The following is an 18,476-nucleotide window of genomic DNA, read 5'->3' on the forward strand; positions in this document are numbered from 1 at the left end:
GAACTCCAGAAGTTAATGATTCTTAAAGTTAAGAGCAACCCTTTCAGTCCACAAGAAAGTTATGTGATAATGAACATAGCACTGAGCATGTGTCGAGCACTGTCTTAAGTGTTTTTACATAGTCATTTACTTCTTACAACTCTATGAGATGAGTCCTGTTATAAAGATTTTACAGATGAGGAAACTGAGGTGCAGAGAGGTTAAATAATGCCCTCAAGTCATACAGCTATACGGCAAAGTCATGATTTAAATCCAGAGAGTAGGGTCTGACTTTGTGTTCTTAATTGCTATGCCACACCTGATAGTTACTAAAAAGCAGGAAGAAAAATTTTTGCCTTTTCGTAGCCAACAGTTCACTAATTCTGGTATATTAAAGTTTTTACCTAATTCTCCAATGAGAAATGTGGGCAATTAAAAAATACACAGAGCCAGCAAACTCTTTGACTTTTGTGAATGGCTCTAAATGCAGAAAATGCTTTATGGGTTGAATTCATCAACTATTCTCTTTTGTGGAAACTAGCTGATGGACTATATTTATAAAATCTCTTGCCTCTTATCAAAGACAGCAATGAATCTGTTTGAAGATTTTTTTTTAGAGAAAGGGAATTAAGTCAAAGGTGAAACACATCTCTGGAATTAGCTGAGAAAGAAATGAGAGAAATCTGAGAAAAGCCTAGTGGGACTTGGTTTCCACAATTCTCATATTTAACCATGAAATTAAAATTAGGAGCAGGGCTAGATTTCACGGTCATAAGCAGGCTAGTCAGTGAGTTCCAAAGAGTTCACATACTCTTCTTTCTATTTCTATTAAAGTTTCACTGTCTGAAAACTCTGGGAATAACGACCATTGAATAAACTCTCTCATTTATTAAATAGCGAGTGGAAAGAGTTAAGAGTTGACTTAAAGACAGAAAACATGGTAAATGTGAGTCAGGGCATTACAAAGTTTGCAAACAAAACCAGATCTCCAAAACAGGATGATTTTGTTAAACTATTGTAAATAACTCAGGAGAGAAAGCAACACACCCCCATGTGAATTAATTTTCATTTCCCCCCTCTATTCAGAGTTTCATCCAGATGTTGCAACCTCAGGCAGCTAGTAGACAATAATTGAAAAAGTAGACTAAGATTTAAATGGTCAAGACACAAATGCATAAAAAAGGATGTTTATAATGTGTTTATTCCACTAACTTGAAAAACAGGATTCTTTTATTTTAAATTACCACATTTGAATGCATGAAAGGAATGGGCCACAGTAAAACAAAAGTAATTACTTTTAAGACCATTTTTATTATCTCTAGTTTTGTATGCATTTTCAGAATTTTATATCTGTCTTTACCACCATAACCAAGACAGAGCTGTTCAAAACCAAGTTTTGACCCAAACTGGACTACTGAGATGCAGATGAAACAAGCAAATCAATACTAATAACCAGTAAAAATATTTTCCTGGATATTTATATACCATATTTACAAAAGTAAAGTTAAACCAATTGGTATTATGTACATGCATTAGTAAATATTTGTACTTTACATTTATATATATATGCATTTGTAAAAATCAAGTAAAAAGAAATTTTAAATTATTTTTATTTATGAAAAATATATATGTGACATACAAACTTTAATTTGAGTGCTTGTTCAATACTCAGTGCTTAAAAACATTTGGAAAAAAATCTCCAAATATATTCCTTTTTTTTTTTGTTGTTGTTGTTGCTATTTCTTGGGCCGCTCCCGCCGGCATATGGAGGTTCCCAGGCTAGGGGTTGAATCGGAGCTGTAGCCACCGGCCTACGCCAGAGCCACAGCAACGCGGGATCTGAGCCGCATCTGCAACCTACACCAGCCGCGTCTGCAACCTACACCATAGCTCACGGCAACGCCGGATCGTTAACCCACTGAGCAAGGGCAGGGACCGAACCCGCAACCTCATGGTTCCTAGTCGGATTCGTTAACCACTGTGCCACGACGGGAACTCCTCCAAATATATTCTGATAGAAGATATTAAAGAGTTGAGGAAACAGTGATACTTGTGATTTAAACAAGTAGAGGAGGTGAGCAGAAAGAAGATATACATCCATGTGGGAATCACATAGCATAAACCAGATAAAGAGTAAGAAAAGGAAGATGTGCAGTTTTTCCCAAGGTCAATTTCACTCGAAAATGAATAGAACCAAGGTACTTTCAGGACAGGGTAAATGAATTGAAGTTTTAATAACCAGTCCTTACACAATGGGCTGATGCACAATTTGACTTCCTCCTAGAGGTTCATGAGCAAACGTGCCTTGGACATTTACCGTAGAGTACACTACAATGTCAGTTCCTCATTTGGCTTCCGTTAAGAGGCGAGGGTGTTTATGTGCCATATAATGATCTCACAAAATTTCAGGAGGTATCTGTCCTTACTGAAGAAACAATGGGGTGACATGTACCCTCTTTCCAAGTTCGAGCTGGGCTGGAATTCTTGGACCTTGAGTTTTTTCTTTCTCTAAAGAGCGAGGTCCATAGGCATTAGAGCAACTCATCCCAGTGCAAACGGCCTCAACATCTTTCCCAGGGTGCTTACTAGCCCTTTCAGGTCTGGGATCGGGTGTTGCCGGCCTGCTAGTTCAGGCAGGGGCAGCAGAAGCAGCAGATGGTCCGGCAGGGATTCTTCTTTTTGTACTGCACCGCCTTGCGCACCTGTACCTTGGCCTGGCCGGTGTAGTCAAGGGTCTTCTGCACGTTGAACTCGATGACGTCCAAAGTGTCAGCCTGCTGCTCCACCAGCATGGCCATCTGCAGGAAGAGGTCATGCAGGTCGCGGATGCGGCTCTCCAGCCGCAGCATCTCGCGGTGGCGGTTCTCGATCTCGTTGAGGGCCGCCCGCGCGCCCTTCACATCAGCCAGCAGGTTCTCGGAGAACACGTCCCATTTGCCTTGTTCGAACATGTCCTCTATCTGGTTGCTCGAGACGTCCTTGCCCATGATCTCCAGCTGGCGCTGGATGCGGATCTTACAGTTTTCGCGCTGCTTCATCTCGGCTTGGTTGTACTCGTGCATGGCAGCCTGGAAGGTGCGGGCGAGCGCGCTGTACTGCGCCTGCGCGATGCGCGCCACAGCCGAGTGCTCACCGTGCTTTGCCTGCGCCTCCTCGCTCAGCGCCTTCATAGCGCTCAGCTTGCGGTGGATGCTCTCACCCCGGGCCTTGATGTCCTTGGCAATCGAGTTGGTGTCACGCTTGATGCTGCTGAGACGCCGCATGGACGTGAGGAAGCGGGTGTTCTGCTTTCCCAGCCGCTTCACGTCAGTAAACAGCTGCTGGTTTTCATCCTGAAGGTCCTGGATGTCTCGGTACAAGGATTCCAGGATGTGGTCCGTCTCGAACACGATGTCCTCGTGGGGTGAGTCAAAGTCATCGTCCTTCTCTGGGAACTGCTGGTCATAGTGCTTGGTTAACTCCACAAGTTCTACTAGCCGGTCCTTCATTTTGCCTGCAAGTAGAGATACTGAGGTTAAATTCCTCTAGCGAGGGTCAGATATTTTGCGTTGAGGGAATTGAAGATTAAGATAAACATTCTGCTTACTGCTTAGCACTCCAGATTCTTTACTCTTGGGTATAGGTAATAAACGCAGTAAAGGAGTTAAATGTCCAATGACATTTTTCTTATGAGTATAAAGGACTAATGTGACTAAGAGTCATGAACACATTTGTATTTTACAGCTGCTGGGTAGGAATCTGCAGTTCAATAGTAGAGGTGCCCAGAATACAATCAGCAATTTCAAATTTTAGATTGCTTTGGGAATCCAACTCTTTTTCTTCCTTTACATTCTTCATAATTGCAAATCAAAACACATCAGCGAAAGGAAAAATAAGAAGACTGGCAAAGATAATGATTGTTGAATAAGGACAGCCAATTTACAAGGCTTTGGGGCCAACTCTAAGTGCTATCTATCTATTCTGTGTCTATTTCAGCACCAGTCCTCAATCTGGTACATCCTCAGTTCTATGCATCAAAACAGTTCTTTTAAAAATGATATAAATCGTGGTTTATTTTTCCTCTTAAAAATTTAATAAATATAAAACATGGTTAATGGAAACAACAGAACGACGGTAAAAATCCAATAAGAAAATATAAAATTTGGAAGTTGACATTTCCTTGCTCTTCTAATATCATTGCTACATACTTCAGTTTGAGTGTTTAATACTCAGTGCTTAAAAATATTTCCGCAGTATATTCTAATGGAATATATTAAGAATACGAGAGGAGTTCCCATTGTGGCACATCGGAAACGAATCTGACCATCCACAAGGACGAAGGTTCAATCCCTGGCCTCCATCAATGGGTTAAGGATCTGGCGTTGCTGTGAGCTGCGATGTAGGTCACAGAGGAGGCTCGGATCTGGCATAGTTGTGGCTGTGGTGTTGGCTGGCAGCTGCAGCTACAACTTGACCCCTAGCCTGGGAACATCTATATGCCTCCAGTGAGGCCCTGAAAAAAAAAAAAAAAGAGTAAAAGAGATAATGAAACAGTTCAGTGTTTTATGTCATTTTTAAGTAGGAGAGGTGAGCAGAAAGACATATACATAGGCAGGAATCACATGGCAAAAGCCAGATGAAGAATTAGAAGTGAAAGGTGTTTAACAAAACTGCTTTTTAAACAAGTTTTATATGGAAAATTTCAATCATACACAAGTCTAGCAGCAATAATATACACTTCCATTTATCTATCACACAACAGCAACATTTGCCCATTTTTAATGGCTTTTTGAAACAAGCTGGCACCTCAGTCGATGAGGATGGTTCTCATTGATTCCCTGCTTAGCAGGCAAAATAATGTTCTCTATGTCCATATTTTTCCAATGAAGTGAAAAACTTTCATTTTTAGTAGCATGTATATATGCCAAAATCATGAATATTTTGCCTTTATACAAGATTTTGTGGCTAGAAAGTTTCTCTTTCTATGACATAATCTGCAGAAAAGAGAGGAAAAGTGGTAGCACTTAGTGGCTACTCAATCTCTCAGGGAGCTTGATCTCAAATTAAAAGCTTCCCTCAAGTTGAAGTAATTAATTTTGTAGCACCACTAATGGAATGCTGACAAGTTGGATTTAGTGATAAATGGGAAATGGTGAAATATTAACCATGGGCTCTCATCTGCCATGATCAGTATTTACATAAATTAAGCAAAGTTTTATTCCATGGTGATGACTTTTAATACAAGTTATGCTGCTTAAAGTGCCATTTCTGCTTTCTGGTGACAAAAATCAATACCAGGCCTTCTCAATAATGGAGAAAGTGATTCCTAGAAGCACAATTAAGAGTCAGGAAAAAGACTCAGGCTGGTCCAAAACTATGCCTTCCCTGGCTTGAATTACCTGATTTCCAAATATTTCCTCATTTTGAATAAAATTTAAAGACAAACCACAAGTGGGGTGTGTGTGCAATATATGGTAGATAACAAGTAAACGTTATCTTAATGTCCTTACTCCTGTCTCCCCCAAAAGAAAAAACAAAAACCGCTAGTCCATACAAAGACAATGAAAAGGCAATTCATATAAGAAGAAATAGAGGAGTTCCCGTTGTGGCCCAGTGGTTAACGAATCTGACTGGGAACCATGAGGTTGTGGGTTCGATCCCTGGCCTTGCTCAGTTGGGTTAAGAATACGGCATTGTCGTGAGCCATGGTGTAGGTTGCAGACCTGGCTCAGGTCCCTCGTTGCTGTGGCTCTGGTGTAGGCCAGCAGCTATGGCTCCGATTCAACCCCTAGCCTGGGAACCTCCATATGCCGCAGGAGCGGCCCAAGAAAATGGCAAAAAGACCAAAAAAAAAAAAAAAAGAATAGAAATGCTAGAGAACGTAAGGAGTAAGGAGAGCTAATATGCATCGTGTGTTACTGTAAGATCAGTATGCATGTTCTAAGGACTTTTCACATGATACTCTTTTTTTTTTTGGTCTTTTTAGGGGCCACACCTGCGGCATATGGAGGCTCCCAGCCATGACAGGAACTCCATGTGATACCCTCTTTAATCCTCCTATGGACTCTATGAAATAGGTATTGTCATTATCAGAGTTGGTAAATGAGTTTAGACAGATTAAGGAAAGGTCCCAGACCAGTCAGGAATAGTCAGGCTGTAGGGCAGCCCCACTTAACCACTCTCCCCAGCTATCTTCAGTGGCTGTATAAAAGTGAGTCATGAGGGACTTCACTAACAAAACAAGGAAATGCAAATTAAGCCACTGAGATCCCACCCCCAACCCCCCCCACCCCGCTCCAAGCTGGCAAGAATTTTTTTAAATAATAATTTTTTTTAAATTGGTAAGGATTCTGGGAACCCTGAAAAAAATGCTCATAGGAGGGCAAACTTATAGAACCTTTTTGAGAGCAGTTTAATAATATGTATTAAAAGATTTTAAAATGTTCATTTGTTTTGCCTTAAGTACATTTGTTCTAAGAGTATAGGCAGAGTGTGTGAAGCTCATTGCTGTAAATATTTGCATCTCCACAGTTTACACAGAAATCCAAAAATAATTTAAAGTGCAAAAGTGAGATATTGGAGTTCCTGTCGTGGTTCAGTGGTTAACAAATCCAAGTAGGAACCAAGAGGTTGTGAGTTTGATCCCTGGCGTTGCTCAGTGGGTTCAGGATCCGGCATTGCTGTGGCTGTGGTGTAGGCTGGCGGTACAGCTCCGATTTGACCCCTAGCCTGGGAACCTCCATATGCCACGGGAGAGGCCCAAGAAATGGCAAATAGACAAAAAAAAAAAAAAAAAAAGAGGTATTGATTGCTACATATCCACAGAGTTTAGAAGCCTATCTAATGGTATGAGAAATGTAAATACCATTTTAGGTAGGGAAAAGTAGGCAAAGGGAAGAGGACGAGCAGTGCTACCATGCATATATCCTGAAACATCAAAATACACATCAAAATATCAATTGTATTTTTCTTCAAATTATAGAATTATAAATGGTTTAAATTACTTTCTTGGAGTTCCCGTGGTGGCTCAGTGGTTAACAACTCCGACTAGGAACCATGAGTTTTCAGGTTCGATCCCTGGCCTTGCTCAGTGGGTTGGGGATCTGTCGTTGCCGTGAACTGTGGTGTAGGTCACAGACGCAGCTCGGATCCCATGTTGCTGTGGCTCTGGTGCGGGCCAGCAGCTACAGCTCTGATTAGCCTGGGAACCTCCATATGCCACAGGAGCAGCCCTAGAAAAGGCAAAAAGACAAAAAATAAATTAATTAATTAATTAAAAATTAAAAAAAATAACTTTCTTGTATTTTTCTGTATTTTCCAACATTTTCATAATGTCCACGTAGATTTACTAATTAAAGACCCACAAAACTATAAATATTTGTTTAAAGGACTAACTCATTAGGTCCTTTTTTAACATTTAAAAACATTTTATTGATGTGTAATTTATTTACAATTTTGTGTTAATTTTTGCTGTACAGCAAAGTGATTCAGTTTACACACACATATATATTTTTTTTCATATTGTTTTCCATTACGGTTTAGCCAGAATATTGAATATAGTTTCCTGTGCTATACAATAAGAATTAAGGTCCTTCCTTGAGATGTATGCATTACAATCAGGTTACCATCTTATGTGACATGGGGCAAGTACCTTGGCTCGCTAGTATGGAGTCGAACTGTATCTGCTTAACTTAGTACCCAATATATTCTACTCTGCAACAAGTGAATGGGATGGAGAATGGATAAATTTTAACGAAAAAGGCAAGCAATGGTGATAGATGCAAGGAGGGCTTAGGAGACGCCACAGTGGGAGGGAAGGGGTGGTTAAGGGACAGCACCGCACACCAGAACATTTGGGACCTGCTGATTGGTCTCCCACTAGTCCTAGACAGGTCCCATGCTCTGTATTGCTCTCCTAAAGCCTGGAAAGGCTACTTGGGAGAACCATTTCATTCATACAGTGAAGCGCAAAGTGCACTGAAATCATAAATAGCCTTGGAAGATGTTTAGAAATGGTCATTCCTTCTCAGGACCTAACAACATGAAGCCGTGGGTCCTAAACGAAGTGAAGGTCTAAGCTCCCTTGAAGGCTCAAGTCCATGGTCTGCTAAGGAGAGAGAAAGGCATGGGGACCTCAAGATTCTCTAGAGGAGTGTAGGCAAGAAGTGGGCCTTCACCTTGGCTTCCTGCCCACCTTTTCTGGCCCAGCCCAGCCCCAAATGCCTTGGTCCCACGGATCTAGAAGGTCTCCTGGTTGCCAAAGAGCAAAAACTAGGAAAACTTCAATGTAAAGTCAATCAAGAGGATGCTGTTTCTAAGAATATTCCCTGAAAGGTTAACATGTACTCCTTAACTGTAGTCATACAAAACTGTAGAAGTATGTGCTGAAAGAATGTCAAAATGAAGCTCTACATCCAGTAACTTAGTTCTATACTGTGATATTTGAAAAAGGAAGCTAGGGTAAGTGAGAAAGAAAAAAATCAAACAATGCTATTGGCCTTCCCATCTCATTATAATAAAGGTTAATGTAATGAACTTCGATAAATTATATTCATAAAGTTGTTAAAATAAACCCTACTTTGAGTCAACTTGGGATGAAGAATTCAAAAGAAAATTTACAATCAGCTACCAGAAATCTGCTTCTGTTTCCTGATTTCCTTTTTAGGCACTCATGTCATCCTGAGACCTGGATCCCATAGGGAAGTTAGGGAGAATTGTGCTACATCATCTTTCAGTAGGCAATACTATTTTGTGTAAGATAAAACTAGATGGTTGTAACTCAGACTCTCAGACTTTAGGAGGCAACAGTATCTTCTGGAGAGCTGCAAACATCACAGATGCCTGGGACCCTGGAGGTTCTGATTCAGAGGCTCTAGGTTGGCTCTAGGTTGCTCTCTGGGTGATTCTAATGCACACTCAAATTTGTGACCCATTCCATAGATACTTACCATGGCAGCTTCATATCCATAGACATCATGCAGTTCTGAACAGCTTATAATAGTCCCAAGACTGGGGCAGTCTTGAAAACCAAACAACTGATAGGCAAAGATTCAGAAAGAGGGAAAGGAAGATTCAGAAAATAGGTTTTTACCTACCTCAAGCATCTGAAAACCTAGATCTGGATGAACACATGAACATCTTTTCACTATTACAACTACTACCTTCTTTTCTACAATAACTTTTTTTTTTTGTCTTTTTGCCTTTTCTAGGGCCACTCCCACGGCATATGGAGGTTCCCAGGCTAGGGGTTGAATTGGAGCTGTAGCCACCGGCCTACACCAGAGCCACAGCAATGCAGGATCTGAGCCGCGTCTGCAACCTACACCACAGCTCACAGCAATGCCGGATCCTTAACCCACTGAGCAAGGCCAGGGATCAAACCCACAACCTCATGGTTCCTAGTCAGATTCGTTAACCACTGAGCCACAACGGGAACTCCATCTACAATAATTTCTTCATATCGGAGTTTCTCCAATACTATATAATGCAGCACTCAGTCAAGTAGTCACTCATCATAACTGCCAGAAGCCCACAAAATTATTAATAATCATAAATAATTCTCTCCTAACAAAGATTCACTGTGGTTATGACTGACCCGAGACTGTTGAAATACCAAAGCACTGCTACTTAGAGGTAGAAGTTTTGCAGTCAGGGGCATAGAAGTAACAACTGAGGAAATGGTAGAAGATGGGCTTGCTAAGGGAGAGAGTAACAAGAGCAGTGAGTGCTCCAGGATCAAGGTCAAATCATCCACACAAGTATTTCTGCTGTTATCGGTATTAGCATTTACAAACAAACACAGTTGTTGTTGCACCTTACATTTGATTCGGCTTTAGTCCTGGTATGTGAAGCAAACTTGTGGCTAGAAAATACAGAAGACATTTATGTAGAAAGAAAAAATGATGGGGAATAAATCATGGAGTCCAGTTTAATTAAACTTTATATTTCATAACTATTTCATGGAGTGTTTTTTTTAAAGAGAAATCAGTAGAGCTTCCAGAATCATTAATGACCTTTTCCAACTCATAATACTAGTTAAGGATGAAAAAAAAATCCCAAAGAATTTTTACATTCCTTTTCTGTTCATCTTTCCCTTAAAATCCTTTGAGTCAGTGATCATAATCCTGTTGGCTGGTTACCCCTCTTCAGTTCTCCAAGAAAACAAATTATTCTCTTTGGCTGACATTTTTTAGAAAAGTGCAGAAAAACCTCAGTTATCCAACACCAGTTATCCAAACTTTAGTGCATGAGGTTTTTGTGTGTGTGTAAGCTATTTTTACCTAACCAAAGTTTCTCCCTTCAAATGTGAAAAGCACTCACTCCTTTTTACTGAAAACCTCTTCAAAAATGCATTGATACACTTCATTACTCTCTTACAGAGAAGACAATGGACACAATGTATTGGTAACTCAGTTTATTATTACTAACATCTTCCTTGTGAGCCATGGGAAGTCCAATTATTAACATCTTTGAACTGGGTGGTGGTGAACTTTTGTTTTTAAATATTTCTCTTTCTTAGGGTTACAGTGTCAAACTTGACCTCAGTTATCTCCTTTTACGGCTACTGACATTCCTCTCACTTCCCGTACAGATTGTATCAGACCAAGAAATTATGTAAACACCAAGCATTTAACAATAGTAAGCGACCCATCTAGAGTCAAACCTACTAAGTAAAGCAAGGAAGGAAAAAGCAATGTACCCAATATGAGCCTACCTTTATGCTGGATAGTTGATATATAATCCATCAACAGTCTTCACAATAACTATGAAAGCATCAGATTGTTAGACTATTTCCATGATGTGATGACCATCAATTCACATCCTACTCTCCTGACCTGATTGCCTATGTGACCCATTCTTTTCCCCTCAAATTTGTACATACTTTTTTTTTTTTTGTCTTTCTGCCTTTTCTGGGGCCGCTCCCACGGCATATGGAGCTTCCCAGGCTGGGGGTCGAATCAGAGCTGGAGCCGCCGGCCTATGCCAGAGCCACAGCAACGCGGGATCCGAGCCACGTCTGCAATCTACACCACAGCTCACGGCAACGCCAGATCGGTAACCCACTGAGTGAGGCCAGGGATCGAACCCGCAACCTCATGGTTCCTAGTCGGATTCGTTAACCACTGTGCCACGATGGGAACTCCAGATTTGTAAATACTTTTTGTGAAAGGGTGAAAGAAAATTTATTACACATTTTTTACACGTCCTCTAATCAGGAGGTATAGACTGTTTCTCAACTCCTTGAATTTGGGGTGTAGCTGTGAGACTGAACTTGCTTTGCCTAATGGGACATGAGTAAATATGATGCATGCAGAGGCTTGAAAAGCATCGTGTGAAAGAGCTTGTTGCTGGGACCCTGATACAACTATATGAAGAAGCTTGGGCTGGCCTACGGGAGGATGAGACCCAGGAGTCTCACTAATTCCAGCTGAACCCCGTCCCCACCTAACCCATCAATTGACTGAAGCTACAAGAATGAGCCAGGAGATACCAACCAAAGATTGATCAGCCAGTTGACAGAATTGATCAGTGCTGTTTTAAGCCACTACAAATTGTAGCAGTTTCCTAAGCCACAAAAACTGATATATTAATTGGTACCAAGAACTAGCACGTAGCCATAACAAAAGCCTAAAACATTCAGCATTGGTTTTGGGACCAGACAGCAGGTGAAAAGCAGTGAGGTAACTATTAGCAAACACCAGGAAAATGGCAATCAGGCTGTTCGTAGAGGCTGGCAAAATGATGAGGAAGCTGTACAGCACTCAGGGAAAAGGGCAGCCCACATTATGTTGTAGCAAAATAACTGGCAAAAGTGGTGCCTATGGGAGCATGAAAGATCAAAAATGAACACAAGGAGCTTTGGGTTTAGCTGCAAAGATCTCCAGGCAGAATGTTGGAAGTGTTCATTGAGTGTTTCTAGCTGCATATAAGGCTCTGCAAGAAACAGATGAGCTGAAAAATGAATTCTCTAGTTACATGCATCATTTAGAGAAAATAGAGAAGAACCAGAATTCATGATTTTGGAAAACAGTATCTCTTACCTCTCAAGCTTCTCCAGCTGACAGACAAGATTCTTAGAGAAATGGCCTCAGAGTGAAGACCTTTGTGGAGTTTAACGTGGTACCTCCTAGCCCTTCTCAGCTGGACAAAAGGGCCTCTTAGACTCATAGAGATGCTATCTCCTAACAACCTGATGCCCAGGGCAGAGTAGAGAGAGATCTGTCTAATTGGGGAAAAAAACAAAAACAAAAACAAACTATGGATGTGGGTTCTAGGGGCCTAGATTCTATGGCATTCTTAGGAAATCCACAAAGTTTTTAAGAGAGGTTTATTGATAAGCACAAAAGTATGACCTAAAGAGACAGAGTCCATTCAAAGGAAAAGAGGCCTCTGGGTGCTTGATTTTTTTTTTTACAGTAGGAACTAAGTAAGCCAAGGAAGCTATTTAGAAGCAAAAATAAGCCATTTCCTATGGAAAAGGAAGACTATTTCAAAATCTGTTTCAAAGACCCAAGAGCAGTAGAGAAATAGACGCCAGGGAATCACTCCCAAGAAGGAGAAGTGGGTCCTAATCAAGGAACATCTCCTGGCCCAGGAGTGGGGGCGCCTGGCAGCACAGACCTGAGTAGAATTGCCGTGGACTGTAGATTGCTGGTTGTGTTCTGTGTCAGTAGCTTTTTTAGGTTATCTTTTCCCCATTTCACCGTTATATGTTGGATATATATGGGAAGGTCACTGGTCTGTGATAATTAGGATAACTAGATAACTGCAATATACAATAGTTATGCTATCATATATATTGTATATGTATATCCTATATAAATACTACATAGGTATATAACATATGATAGTTATCTATGATAACTAGATAACTAAGACGTTCATTGTTCCAAGATCAAGAGGATCCCCATCTCAGGGGCTGTCCAGAAGTGATTCAGATCATGGATAAGCCTCTGGATGTAGAGGCCGACGCCTCAATGGGATGAGACGTCTGGAAATCCTACAATGGGGGTAAACATTTTTTATATAACAGAAAAATGAGTAATTTTTGCCAGAGGCAGATTTTTACTTGATTGCTAAAAAAAAAAAGAAAAGAAAAAAAAGGGCCAATTCTTAACAGCACCTCTGATCAAGAAGCAGTGGGATGGAAAGCGATACCTTGTTAATGGAAGCTCTTAACCTTGGGCATTTTTGGGGAGTGAAGCCTCCTCGGCCGTCCGTGTGCAGCCATGCATGGGGCTAGGAAATAAGCGGGCTCCCCGTGGAAGAGACGGTGCAGCTTGGAGAACACATGGAAGAGGAGGAGACCAGCCTGTCTTGGGCAGAGATCAACATACTAATCACATCTGTCTGACCAAGTGTTTTTAATAGTTCTTTTGTGAGGGGGCATCCAACGCTAATTGTCTGTATACTTGAATGTATGCATGATTATATTATGTTGTATTAAAACTGAAAGAACCATTTTCAAAAAAAAAAAAAAAGTTGTGTCAGTTTTGCTCCTCATTCAGTCTGGGCTTGGCTATGAGACTTGCTTTGATCAAGAGGACAACAGAGAGTTCCTGTTGTGGCTCAGCAGTAACAAACCTGACTAGTATCCATGAGGACAATGGTTCGATCCTTGGCCTTTATCAGTGGGTTAAGGATCCAGTGTTACTGTGAGCTGCAGTGTAGGTCGCAGATGTGGCTCAGGTCCCATGTTGCTGTGGCTGGGGTGTAGGTCAGCAGCTGCAGCTCCAGTTCGACCCCTAGCCTGGGACCTTCCATATGCTGTGGGTTTGGCCTAAAGACAGACCAAAAAAAAAAAAAAGACAACAGAAAACACGACGCAGCAGAGGTTTGAACAGCACTAGCACACTGGGGCTTGTCCCCTCTTAATACTGAGAACACTGAAAGCTCTCTGTGAGGCCGCTTGAGCTAGCCTCCTGGAGGAGGAGGACCACAGGAAGAGAGAGGCCAGCCCCCAGGGGACCCACTGCTGCATATGTATGCCTGAGCCCAGGTGGGCCCGTCGGAAGGGTAACCCAGTATTTACTTTCTGCCAGATACTGTTGTAGAAGCTTTACACAGATTATCTCATTTAATCCTCAGTGAGAAATAACAAATTGTGATTTGGAAGAGGTTTGCTAACTGACAAAGCTAACTGATACACCTCTCTTTCAGTTTCTCTATGTGCCGTTATGTGTGTTCTTCTGAAAGAAGACCTAGGAGGATGACATGAGTTGTGGATAAGTGATAATTTTTGGAAAGTAAAAGTTCTTGCATTGAAAACAAAGTTTATTGCCACAATTTAAAAAATACAAACATAAGCAACGTGTCCCAAATAATTTCCCTGTTGATAGATGACAACTTTTTGATGATCCTGGCCTAATTACACACCTTGATTTGAAGGCAGTGTGTATTTATAATGTTCTACTCATATTGTCTACAAATGTTACTATAAAGCATACACAGAAGGAGCATATGTTTCTTAACAAGTCTGAGGACAGCCTTTCTTTCCTTTTGAGGATTGTGGTCATAAGCATGGTGAGGAGAAAAAAAAAAAGTGATACTAAAAAAAGATTATCTCTCACACAGGCAGCCTCCACAAGAAAGACTCAGCCGAGGCTGTTTGATAATGCAGTGTGCTAAATCGGGGTTCTTGAGCCGTGGGGGAAGGACAGCCCAGAGATACTGGACAGTTTTAACCTTGGCTGAGTTTCAGTCTGATAAAAGGTTCTGAGAACTTGAAAAGCCAGTTTTGCACTGGCAGTAGATGGTTAAATGTATCCCAAGTCTGTTGTTCAGATCACCAAAGTAAAGAACACCAGCTGGGCCAGAAGGCAACTCCCCACCACGACTCTCCCGCCGTATTCCAAACCCCGCTTTGTTAGACTGAACCAGAGACATTTCTTGCTATCAGACTAAAAAGAATAAGAATCAGTGTAATATAAACCTGGTTTCTAAGGAACATCATAAGTCGGTTATAACGCTACTGACCTTCCAGAGGGTTTAAGGCAATCAGGATACTTTGCAGAGTTGTAGAATCTGCTTAGAATTCCACGTCCACTCAGGGCAGTGGAAGAGGGTGGCTTAATGTTGAAGCCTGGGGAGACACCCTCTGCCACTACTGGGACTAGCCTGGGCTTCCTCACTGATTCCAGGGTTCCCAGCAATAAGAGAGGGCATTTCCTAATAGATAAGTGCTTTTTAAACGTTTGCTGCTGTTACATTTCCTTGTAGTCACCTTCTCTCTGTAATGTATAAATACCAACTGCATAGGATGATGAAGAGAATTAAATGAGCTAATCCATGTAAAGCTCTTAGAAGAATGCCCAGACGAGAGTAAGTCCCCTGTATATGCCCCCTAATGAGCATCTATCCTGTGATTTTCATTCACTCAAGAAACTAATGCAGATTCGGTATTAGTATAAATAGTGGACCCACTACTAAGTTTCTTACTAACAGTTTGTTACTCATCTCATAATTGTAAGTGAACACTAATACCTGTGAGCTATCAGATTATTGAATCACTTTTTAAAAAATTCTTTTTTGGTAAAATCTCTATTTTTCTGAATACGAAAGCAACACTTGCTCTTTATAAACAAGAAATAAATGACACAGAATTGTTTTACATGGAAAGTAAAAACATCTAATATCACTATAGATCATAACTATATAAAATAACCAATGATAAAAGTCTAATATATATTCTTCCAGACTCTTTTCTATTCCAGAAGGTTGTGAATACTTAAGAGACAGCATCCAGAAGAACTGCCCTGATACTGTGAATAACGGAACTTTTTTCTGATAAACTGCAGGAGCACTTGGGGGTTTCTTCCCACCAGGGGCACCCTCAGGGGTGCAGGGCCATAGGGCAGGCCCCACTAACATTTTTGTGCAGGTGAAATCAGATACAAAGGGACACCAAAGGCAACCTGGAAAGGGAAAGAAAATTCTAAAAAATTTGTTCTGGTTTCCTTTGTTTTATTTTCATGCTTAAGAATCTCAAGTTGGTTACCCCAGTTCCTGACAGCCCAGAGACTGAGTCTGGAAGGGCCTAAGCCAATCCGAGGACTTCTATCTTCAGGACTCAGTGTTTATACAGTCAGTAGCTAGGCTCTCTTTTGGGAACAGATGAACAATTTTAATTCGGGAAACATCCTTTGAACATCTCCCTCATAAATGTCTCACAAAGGTAAGCCCCTTTCTTGACCCCACCCCACAATGTTTTGTTAGTGCTGGAGGCAGGAGCTGTTTTTCTTTCCCGTCGGATACAGGGACATACAGGGAAGAAATCTTGCTCCTTAGGTAAATGACTTGAGTCCTGAAAACAAATGCGGTGTGGGAGAAGGCGAGCCCCCCTGGGTGTCAGAGGACTTCTCCCCACTCCCATCTCTAGCCGTGTCTCATGGAGCGAGACAGTTCTTATCTCTGAGTGTCAGTTTCCCCATCCGTAAAATGGTAATGACGCTACATATCTCATGAGGGTTTCTTTTTTTGATTGTTAAACGAGGTAAATAATGTATAGAAAGGCACTCCATAAATTTAAAAGTATTTTACCAACGTGATATTAGAAGTTACTATTTTATACAGTTGCCATCCACAGTCAGTTTATTTTGCCAGGTAGTGTAGTTAAAATACAAGTATTACTCCTTAAGAAACATGGGCAGGTCAAGTGATTTTAAATGATCCTATAAAGCCAAACAACTCTTCTGTTGTCACTTTCTATTATTATTCCTATAACTCAGGTGACAGAATCTTAATCCCCTGTATTCACTCAGAAGCTCAGCCGAGTTTGCATTAGAGGCTTTGCATGTACCATAAAGAAGATAGCCAAGGAAACAAATTCCCTTATCATGATGAAATTGTTTTACCGCAAAGTGAACAGCTCACGTTACACTTAAAGAAGACAAACAACTTCCTGAAAACAAAACTAACAAGCTAAAAAGGAGGAGCTGACCAAACTTATATATTGACCCCAATATAAACTGTTCCACATAGCAGTAGTGCTCGTTAGTACTATACAGAATCAACACCAATAGACACTGAAAAAATATAATCTTACAGACCTTTTAATATTAACAGAATGAAAAATTTCCCTTCTATCTGAGCTTGTATTTTGTATTAAAGAGACATTGCATCTTTGCAGTTGTAGTTGGTAATATTCATGACTGGAGTCTGGGGTAACTTCCTATCGGACCGAAACTGCAGAAAATTCTATAACTAAAGAATAACTTTAACATGATGGAAGAGAGTGTGAAAAAAAGAATGTATAGATATCTATGACTGGGTCACTCTGCTGTACAGCAGAAATTGACACAATACTTAATTAACTATACTTTAATTTTAAAAAAATGAGGAAGAAAACCGACACAGCCAAGAGAAGTCTGAAGAGACATAACAACTCAATATAATGTGGAATCTTAATGAGGTCCTAGAACAGAAAAAGGTCATTAAGTAAATACTAAGGAAATCTGTGTAAAGTATGGACTTTAATTATTGATAACATAACAATATTGGTTTATTAATTATAATAAATGCACTGTAAGATGTTAATAATGGGAAACTAAGTATGGGGTATATGGGATTTCTCGGTACTCTGTTCTTAAGTATTCTTTAAACCTGTTCTAAAAAATATAAAATGATTTGTTCTCTCATGAACAGACCATCAGTACCCATATAGAATAATTACCAGCAACCATGAAACACATACAGTTTTAAATAGCATACCCTTCCTTTTTACTTTCTGTTGAGCATTCATTATACCCTAATTAGATTTTAACGTTATATTAAAAAAAACTCAATTATATTAGCTAAAATATATACAAGAGCATAGAAATAAAAGCATCTGTTAAATAAACCAAGTTGGGCACCACAGTAAGGAGATCTTAAATAACAGTCATAAAACAGACTATGTGACTGAGATTCTTGTGCACCTCTTTCAGATGTATGTGCTTGCACCTGCTACTGGAACAGAGACTTTCATGTGTTTATTCAACAAGTATTTGGTGAGTATCTACTATGTGCCAGGAAATATGAGAGGATGAGGTTAGTTCAATAAGCAAAAGATTCATGGTTTTGGTCCTTTAAAAATATATTTTTAGAATATTTTTAGATGAGCAAAAATGTTCATATTAAGTTTTTGAGGTTTTTTGTTTGTTTGTTTGTTTTAGCTTTTTAGGACCACACCTGCAGCATATGGAAGTTCCCCGTCTAGCGGTCGAATCGAAGCTGCAGCTGCCAACCTTCACCACAACCACAGCAACAAGGGACCCAAGCTGCATCTGCAACGTACACCACAGCTCACAGCAAAGCCAGATCCTTAACCCACCAAGCAAGGCCAGGGATCGAACCTGCATCCTCATGGATACTAGTGGGGTTCGTAACCAACTGAGCCACAATGGGAACTCCCTATTAAGCATTTTTAAAGAGAGGAATGAAAATGTTAAAAACATGAAATAAGACTTCTGAAATATTTAAAATGTAGGCAGAGCTGAGCTAAACTTATGCAAGTTGCTCATTCTCAACAATTCTCAATA

At 40.5% G+C, this 18,476-nt stretch overlaps 1 protein-coding gene across 4 annotated transcripts in view; it reads right to left on the reverse strand.

The window, feature by feature from the left end:
- Nucleotides 1-2,189: 2,189 nt before the first annotated feature.
- STX11 (syntaxin 11) overlaps nucleotides 2,190-18,476 on the reverse strand; it is a 31,063-nt gene continuing 14,776 nt past the window's right edge. The window contains exons 1-3 of one of the 4 annotated variants that reach the window (XM_047770015.1): nucleotides 9,778-10,865; nucleotides 8,907-8,993; nucleotides 2,190-3,472 (exon numbers count right to left, since the gene is read on the reverse strand). In XM_047770015.1, the coding sequence (XP_047625971.1) occupies nucleotides 2,604-3,467 (864 nt within the window). In that variant the 5' untranslated portion in view covers nucleotides 3,468-3,472; nucleotides 8,907-8,993; nucleotides 9,778-10,865 and the 3' untranslated portion in view covers nucleotides 2,190-2,603. Of the gene's footprint in view, nucleotides 3,473-6,962; nucleotides 6,987-8,906; nucleotides 8,994-9,777; nucleotides 10,866-18,476 lie in introns of those variants that run through there. The other 3 variants (XM_047770016.1, XM_047770017.1, XM_047770014.1) reach the window with 3 other exon arrangements.

Source organism: Phacochoerus africanus, chromosome 2 (assembly GCF_016906955.1).
Source record: "Phacochoerus africanus isolate WHEZ1 chromosome 2, ROS_Pafr_v1, whole genome shotgun sequence".
Lineage (NCBI taxonomy): Eukaryota > Metazoa > Chordata > Mammalia > Artiodactyla > Suidae > Phacochoerus > Phacochoerus africanus.